The 8,085-nt window shown below is 52.7% G+C and overlaps 4 protein-coding genes across 4 annotated transcripts; 2 read left to right on the top strand and 2 right to left on the bottom strand.

Moving 5' to 3' along the window:
- Positions 1-39: 39 nt before the first annotated feature.
- DACRYDRAFT_110383 (uncharacterized protein) lies at positions 40-362 on the bottom strand (the record flags this gene model as incomplete). The annotated part of the gene is made up of 1 exon (XM_040769045.1): positions 40-362. A coding segment is annotated over one exon (323 nt), but the record flags the coding sequence as incomplete, so codon positions are not given.
- An 817-nt stretch (positions 363-1,179) lies between these two features.
- On the bottom strand, positions 1,180-2,749 carry DACRYDRAFT_101627 (ATG16-domain-containing protein; the record flags this gene model as incomplete). The annotated part of the gene is made up of 3 exons (XM_040767572.1): positions 1,180-2,335; positions 2,385-2,484; positions 2,554-2,749. The coding sequence occupies 3 exons, from the start codon at positions 2,747-2,749 to the stop codon at positions 1,702-1,704; spliced, it is 930 nt and encodes a 309-aa protein (XP_040625958.1). The 3' UTR covers positions 1,180-1,701.
- Positions 2,750-3,222: 473 nt separating this feature from the next.
- On the top strand, positions 3,223-4,642 carry DACRYDRAFT_24137 (uncharacterized protein). Its single transcript, XM_040773564.1, has 4 exons — positions 3,223-3,335; positions 3,409-3,535; positions 3,692-3,916; positions 4,020-4,642. Exons 1-4 carry the CDS (start codon positions 3,292-3,294, stop codon positions 4,230-4,232), a joined length of 609 nt encoding a protein of 202 aa, XP_040625957.1. The 5' UTR covers positions 3,223-3,291; the 3' UTR covers positions 4,233-4,642.
- A 1,546-nt stretch (positions 4,643-6,188) lies between these two features.
- On the top strand, positions 6,189-7,088 carry DACRYDRAFT_24136 (uncharacterized protein; the record flags this gene model as incomplete). Its single annotated transcript, XM_040773563.1, has 1 exon — positions 6,189-7,088. A coding segment is annotated over exon 1 (776 nt), but the record flags the coding sequence as incomplete, so codon positions are not given.
- Positions 7,089-8,085: the final 997 nt, after the last annotated feature.

The following is an 8,085-nucleotide window of genomic DNA, read 5'->3' as shown; positions in this document are numbered from 1 at the left end:
TGCCGGTGATGCCCATGGTGCCAATAACCGTGGTGGTACTCTTCCTCCCGTTCGAGTTGTTTAATTTCGTGCAGGCGCTCTCCCGCCAAGCGTTCAGCCTCTTCCAGCTCTCCGAAATGGAGCCCTTGAAGGAACGCTTTGCGTGTTGCCTCTTCCCCGAACCTCATCCCCGTCAAGAAAATCCGCCTCTTCTCCGCGAGTGAAGAGGACGATGGCGCCTCCTTTGTCTCGGAACCGGGCAGGTGATGGGCCTCTGTGGCGGGTGCGCCGGCCTCAGCATGACCGCTGGGTTCGTCGGGAATGGGCTTCGCGGCAATACCAGCAGCAAGAGCGGCCAGAGCGACGACGGAAGTGATCTGCATAGTGTACTTTGGTGGGATTGAATGAAAATTTGGAACTGTAGTTGAATGTTGTGCGGGGGTGTAAAATAATGGTCGTGAGTTGTCGTGAGTTCCTGGCCAGCAGGTAGTCGTGAGAAGAGTGTGTGTGTTGTGGTAGGAATTCGTCGGGTGAGCCTGCACTTGGGAGTCGATGGGATATGCACGCTGACGTCCTTATATGTGATCCAACAGACTCACCCGGAGCCGGTCATGTTCCGTGCTTTGAATGAACTGCGTTGAGCACTGTACAAAGGCGCTAAGTGTTATTAATTAAGGGCGGTGAGTGTGCTTCAGGAAGTCACTCCAATACAGTCAAATCGAAATATTTGACATTGTGCTCGATCACTCCAATACAGTCAAATCAATATTTGACATTGTGCTCGATCACTCCAATACAGTCAAATCGAAATATTTGACATTGTGTTCGGCCTCACTCCGCCCCCAATAAAAATGCACGTAAGCTGTAGATGTGTATTTGACATGCGTAGCTTCAAGAAAGGTACCTTGCGACGCGATTTCGTTCTTTCCTATAATGGCTTTGGAGCCGCAGGCAGGCGATGTGCTGATCGGCAAACCCAACGGAATGAAGGTAAGCCCGATGCGCTGTGTCATTTGAGTCGGTTCACCATAGTCTTGTTTCAGCTATAGGGCTTCACATGCGTACCAGTTTGCAAGCATCAATATGGCGCAGGTCGGGCCAACGTGCTGGGTTTCGGGGGTGTGCTTGAGGTAATTTGCCTATTTGAAATTGACCTTTGCCGCATAAAGATGATTGATAATTTCGCAGCCGACCCGTCCTATCCGAGAGCACAAAGTCTTGCCTCTCGTGAAGGACAGGCCTCCTCCGTCGTTTATCCACTGAAACTTCGGAAAGCACGGGTGCTTACATTCGTTGCTGAGACAGGACCTGGCGATTATTGGCAGACCGACGCAATAGCCAGGAAGAAAGTAGACAGTCCGCGTCGTCGCATCATTTGATGCCTGGTGCACACGCAAGTTGCGATCGGGAGACAGGAAACGGTGGATGATCATTCAGCTGTCCAGGATTGAGAGCAGGGATAGGTGACGAATACATGGATGGGTATAGCGTGCAAGTCGGGGAAAGTCAGGTGTAAGAAAACCGTGGAGAATAGTAGGGGATGGAGAGGGGGTTAAAGATGGGAGAAGGGAAGAGTGAAAGTGGGAAATGGTCAAAGGAGAGCGAACTCTTCGTCGTCGCCCGGCTCCTCCCGACCCTCTTCCTCGGTTCCCTCAGGCCCAGGACCTCCCGCCCTCTCAGTGGGTAAGGATACGCCAGCATCAGGCGACGGAGACCTTACGATCATCCATTCTCCTTCCCCGTCACGCTCTTCCTCGTCTGCCCTGGGGAGGGCGGGGGCCTGCGAAAACCCGACGAGCCTTCGGCTGGAGGTTCCGAGGTCTCTGCCGCCAGCTGAAGGCCTTCGCCATTCGTCCCTGTCCCCGAAACGGAAGCGGTGTACGGAGAGCCAACCCCAACCCCTGCTGTGCCAACACGGACACGCGCGCTCTGCATCTCCTCCCAAAACCCGTTCGCCTCGTTCATCCTGCTCACTTCCTCGTTCTTCGTATCCAACCAGCGCTGGAGAAGGCTAGCGTTGTCCTTCTTCAAGCTGTCGTTCCTTGCTGCGGTCTGCGTGAGCTCAAGGGACAGGGCATTGTTGTCGTCGGAAAGTTCTTGGATAAACCGGTCTTTCTCCCTTATGGTCAGGCGGGACGCTTCAAGTTCACGTTGCGCGCAGGACAGCTCGTCACGTACACGGCGGAGTTCTTCCTGCGTTAAGCGCGCGGAATCCTCCGCTTGTCGCTGGGTGTCGGACATCTCGAGCAGGCGCTGTGCGTGCTGCGACTGCTTCTTGTGCAAATCGAGCGTCTCGTCGCGCATCCTTGATATCTGCTCTTCGAGCGATGTGATGAGTGCTGTGCGGACGGCATTCCTAAACTAGAGTTAGAATCAATGTCTACGCAGAGAGAGGAGAGACGTACTCGTCACCTGCAGACCCGCTCGCGCGCGCGGTGTTCATCGCCCTTAACAGCGTCTGGTTTCTCTCCCTCAACACACGCGCCTGCACAGCGAGTTGCCGATCTATCCAAACACAATGCGTACCATATCAGCTTTGCATGCCTCCAATATTCCGAAAGAGGTGAGACGCACACTGATCGATAATGCCCGCATAAGCACAATCCCTAACGTTTCTTGCGCGGAGACGCTCGAGGATCTGGTCCTGCCACAAGGTGCTGCTTCCTGAAGTACTTGTAGAGGCGGGGGTGCCTGGAATAGGTAATGATGTCGAACTTGTTATAGCTGGCGTTGGGGAGAGGGGAGGTGGGAGAGAGAGTGGTGAGGACATTGTGACGATGTTGTGGTCGCTCAGAGGCGGCGAAAGCGGAGATTAGAAGCAGTCAGAATTGATTCTAATGTCTCTCAGAATTCCCTTGAAAGGACTTTGCTCAGTTATGTAGACAGTTCTGCCCTGTTCAAAGGGCAGAGAAGAAGAGAAAGTTGAGAGCAGGAGTACCGTGTTCCCTTGAGAGGCAGAGTCTAATCAAGCGCACAGTGAGCATGAGGCTGCCTCCATCTATGTGGCTGTGTTAACGGGATTAAACTCATCATTCTTTGTTCTCTCCACAGTGGCGGAGCAGCGGACATTATTGGCCGGGATCGCACTGACGGTATTCTCCTCCTCGACCTCCTCGACCTCCCCCTTCATTACTACTGCTTTAACAGCACATACACCGCTTATAACTACCTGGGTTATTTCTATTGGTCATTGTTACGACTGTTCAAGAAAGGAGAATACACCGCCTCCCTCTACCTTTCCAACTCATCTCAACTCCTATTCCATCTCTTATCCTACCACCACTTTCCCCCCCCAAACACACACAACGAGCCATGGGCCGCGTACTGCTTAAAGTAATTATACTCGGTGACTCAGGGTACGTCCATACCCTCCTTGATCCTCCACGTCTACCGTGCGCTGCCTTCCCACATGTTCTGACTACTCCACAGCGTAGGCAAGACCTCCTTGATGAACCAATATGTCAACAAGCGCTTCTCGAACCAGTATAAGGCTACTATCGGCGCAGACTTCTTGACTAAGGAGGTCATGGTAGATGACAGGCTTGTCACCATGCAGGTGCGTTTGCCTCTTCAGCTGTCATAGAGAAGTATGCTGATCGGGTGCTGTGATGCATCGCCCTTCATATGTGAACTCTTCCTCAACGTTTCATTGCTATCATTCGCGTATAATTGCACCTTTTGCTGCTTACCGGATCGTTTTCCTTGTCGTTAGCTCTGGGACACCGCAGGCCAAGAGCGCTTCCAATCCTTGGGCGTCGCCTTCTACCGCGGTGCCGACTGCTGCGTGCTCGTATACGATGTCAACAGCGCCAAGTCGTTCGAGACGTTGGACAGCTGGCGGGACGAGTTCCTTATCCAAGCGAGCCCGCATGACCCGGAGAACTTCCCTTTTGTCGTGTTGGGGAACAAGGTTGATGTGGAGGAAAGCAAACGACAGGTGCGTGCCTGTCTTTCTTCGCCGCGCTGTGCCTATCCATCTGCTCGATGATGAAGTGCAGCCGCAGCGTGCGTAGAGCCACAGAGTGCTGATTTCCCCTCAGGTATCGCAGAAACGCGCCATGACCTGGTGTCAATCGAAAGGGAACATCCCCTACTTTGAGACCTCTGCCAAAGAAGCTATCAACGTCGAGCAAGCTTTCCAGACCATCGCCAAGAATGCGCTGCAACAAGAAGCCGAAGTGGAGCTGTATAATGACTACCCGGATCCGATCAGGATCGATAGCGATACCGCGCAGACACCGTGTGGGTGCTGAGCGTCGACTGCGTTGTGTTCCACTTTGTGGACGTGGTGGATAGAGTGGTGATGTTTCTTCTCGCTGTTTTCTACTTCATGATGTGCACGACACCCTGCTGGTGGCGTGTGTGCAAGCGTCGTTCTCCGGTCCACATATCTATCCTCCTTCCCTTTTACGTTTATGAACCACATCCTTCCTCTCAGACTCGGATTTTTAACGCCCTTTCCGCGTCCCTCCCCCATTCCTACCTGCCGGGCAGATGTGCACCCACAAGACCCCCTAGTCTTGCACCTGCAGCTGAGGGACAAGCGGCTAATGACACCCCACCCTTCCCTTCCCTTCCTCCACCTGTTCCTTCTTTCCCTCTTCTCTAACATCACTGTGGGTAGCATACAATGTTCTCTTGAGGAATAGGATGCGTGCAATCTGATGGCTACTCGACGTGTCACACTATATATTTCTGATCCCAAAGAACAGCGGACTGTAGGAATGTCAGAGGGGAACGTGGTTGAGTGGATTTGATAAGTATAGCTGAAGTGATCGGAAGAACGCGATGCGGCAAAGTAAAACGTACCCACCTTCTCATATTAGAGGCGCTAGAACGTGCTATCTGACTTCAGACTGTCCGAATCGTCGTGAGGGCGTGAGGATGGGTGTGCGAAGTGATTCACTCTAGTCCAACCCTCGCCGACCTTTCCGTGCTCTGGGAATTTGAAGCGAAAAGTAGCAAAATCACTCACATGTGCCTCCGATAGCGAACAGAATAGCTTCCTCGTGGTTTCAATATAGATTGCAGACGCTGATGCGCAAACAGAAGCAAATGCACAATGAATAAGCATTTCTGATCATTAACGGCATCGTTGACGAAGGTTAGAGGCGCTGACGGCCGACGGATTCCAAATCCGTCTATGTTCAAGCTTCCATTCCGAGGCAAAAGAGCACCATGAAACGTTTGTTAGGTTAGCTTGTTGTTGGAAAACAGTTACAGCGGTTGACGACGGGATGGATGGAGATCGATTGGCCTGGTCCGGCGCGTCATTGGGTCCGGCAGTACTGTTCGGTTTGTCTTGTACAACTAGCGTTCGGAAGATTGTAACGTCCTACTTCAAGGCTTTGACGTCCGAGAGGAGAATAACGTGAAAGCAGTTCTTCAATAACACGAATGATCGACAGATGCCCAAGCCAAGTATAAGCGCCGACACCGCCAGGCCCCACACCACTTGCTGCGCGGCGCAAACAACGTATTGCTCATCTCATATCCACTGGTTGATGTGATGGTTGGCGAGCCTCTAACGTCGGCATGAGTCGGCAGCGAAAAAGATTCGAGCTTCACTGCAAGCGATGAGAGAGGTGTGACCAAGCGCAGTGAAATGATCGGCGAGGTCCGGTTCTTCACATCGTCACTTAGCAAATAAGTACTAGTACCCCTGATCGACATTTGAAACATACATTAATATTAAAATTACTGTTCGAACATGAAACGCAATCAAGTTGCGAACACTCGGAGCCAAAAATCGAACACTGCACTTTCAAATTTCTCCGACGTTGACTTTCTGATGTTCCGGCGGCACTCTGTGTGACTCGGCACTGCACATCGCATTAAGTAAGATCGATAAGATGAAACGCTTCGAATGTTAGACTAGTCATGCGCGGTGCATGCCGAGTTTCCATGGGATCACAAACTGTAGTACAGCTTTGACGACCAAACATTGAGGCAACCACTATGCAAACTACAAACCTTTGCCTGGCGTGGAGTCATTCACAAGCAAATGAGATCTTGAACTGGCTTTACTGCATCGCTCGGGGGAGGAGGACTGGAATGCTTATAAACCGACCGAAATGTTCCTCCAACTCTTCACCCCAACAATCACTCGACTCAGGTGCAGGTTCACCTAGTCGCATTCTCACTTCCTTCCACCTATCTCTTCTTCTCATTTCACGCCCACCTGCCGGTCAGGAACTCACGACAACTCACGATCCCTACCTCACTTCAATAACACTTTACAATCACTATCAACCTACAAAGCAAGTCAATCTTCCTCAAGATGCAGATCACCTCGGTCGTCATCCTCGCTGCCCTCGCTGCCAGCATTGCTGCCAACCCTCTTCCTGAGCCCCAGGGCGGTCTCAGCGGGGCCCCGATCCGGCGCATCGAGCGCAAAGCAGAGCGAAGGGGAGGAGCTCTGGGCGAGCGCAAGGAAGAGAATTTCCTACGTGCCAACCGTCCTCGTGACCTCGAGCTCATGAAATCCAACCTTGAGATACGTTCTCCCACTCTCGAGTTCGACCTGGAAGCTCGCCAAGAAGTTGAAGAGCCCGCATCTGCAGCTGCGACACCTGCAACCCCCCACGCGCAGAAGGGTGCTGGTAAGCACGCCGGCAGGAAAGCTAGGGGCGGCAAGCGCGGCCGGCGTACCAGGGGCGGCAAGCGCGGCCGGCGTACCAGGAGCGGCCGCGGTGCCCATGGTCGTGGTGGTAGTAGGCGTGGCGGCCGCAAGAGTCACAAGAAGGTTGTCGAGGAAGCGACCTCTCCTGCTCCTGGCGCAGAGGCAACATCACCTGTCCCGGACGCAGCCCCTGTTACTCCAGGTTCCGCACCTGCAGCCCGCAGTTTCGATGATGACTTCGAGCTGGAGGTCCGCTCTCCCCAAGGCCGCCGGGGCGGTGGGGGAAGGGGTGGCAGGGGCAGCATGGGCAGGGGCGGCAAGGGCAGGGGCAGGGGCGGCAAGGGGCGTGGTTCCCGCAAGATGCAACCGCAACAGCAGTCCGAGAGTGAGGAAGCCCCGCCTTCCGCCCGCGACTTCAGCCTGGAGGAGCTTGACTGAGCGCCTTCCCTTCGAGGTTTTCTTTCGCATCATTGTACCCTAGTTGATCGCTATCTGTGTTGTTTGTAGAGCTGTCTATCAAGCACAAGTTATGGCCGCGATATGAAGTGCGGAAATGAGATTCTGTTACGGGTCAATTGAGGTCATGTAAGCGCGAAGATTGATTTGAAAGGATTGCATGTGCAAAATCTAAGTATCCACCTGTTGAGCATGTTAGAGGGAGCTCGGAGGAACATACGACAACGACGAGACCAGGAGACGGTAACTAAATAACATTGTAACAGATTAATGAGGAGACGGACAGGATTTCGGCCGAGTTTCAGTAATAGGATGCCTCCTTGCAACGCGGTTCGTTACAGGATGTGTTTCGGAGGGTGGAGCTTGCTGTGCGTATCACATCCAAAATTTCATTTTGGTCTGACAGCTTAGTGCATCAATACCGGTCAAGCGGTATCAAACTCATGTCCATATTGGAACGCCATTTGCCGAAGCACTGCCATCCCTGGTCAATTTGATTGATCGGAGACGGTATGAATTCGAAAACGGACTAGCATTCGCACCCATTGAAAGGGCTATGTTTATGCTTACTAGTCTATACTAGTCCTCAGCAGAGGATGAAACAATTGTGAGCTTTCATTCATTCGGTTATATTGCTCGGCACCCTCTATTCAAGAACGGCATCCACCAGAGGACAGCACAGTATGCAAAGCCCATTGATGCCATCCTATATAAGAGTGTCAGTTTGTGGCCATGTATCCCCTCACCCATCCACACTAAGGTGCAGGCTCACCCGACGAATTCCTACCACAACACACACACTCTTCTCACGACTACCTGCTGGCCAGGAACTCACGACAACTCACGACCATTATTTTACACCCCCGCACAACATTCAACTACAGTTCCAAATTTTCATTCAATCCCACCAAAGTACACTATGCAGATCACTTCCGTCGTCGCTCTGGCCGCCCTTGCTGCTGGTATTGCCGCGAAGCCCATTCCCGACGAACCCCAGCGGTCATGCTGAGGCCGGCGCAAACGCCACA

Source organism: Dacryopinax primogenitus (genome assembly GCF_000292625.1).
Source record: "Dacryopinax primogenitus strain DJM-731 SS1 chromosome Unknown DACRYscaffold_17, whole genome shotgun sequence".
Taxonomy (NCBI): Eukaryota; Fungi; Basidiomycota; class Dacrymycetes; order Dacrymycetales; family Dacrymycetaceae; genus Dacryopinax; species Dacryopinax primogenitus.
The sequence above is the reverse complement of the archived record's forward strand: the minus strand, read 5'-3'. Positions and strand labels throughout refer to the sequence as shown.

What these genes read in the sequence shown, in the direction of transcription:
- DACRYDRAFT_24137 (XM_040773564.1), top strand. Translation starts at nt 3,292, where the DNA reads ATGGGCCGCGTACTGCTTAAAGTAATTATACTCGGTGACTCAGG. An exon ending in ATTATACTCGGTGACTCAGG is followed by an intron (nt 3,336 to 3,408) that starts GTACGTCCATAC and finishes ACTACTCCACAG; the next exon opens with CGTAGGCAAGACCTCCTTGA. An exon ending in TGGAGGAAAGCAAACGACAG is followed by an intron (nt 3,917 to 4,019) that starts GTGCGTGCCTGT and finishes ATTTCCCCTCAG; the next exon opens with GTATCGCAGAAACGCGCCAT.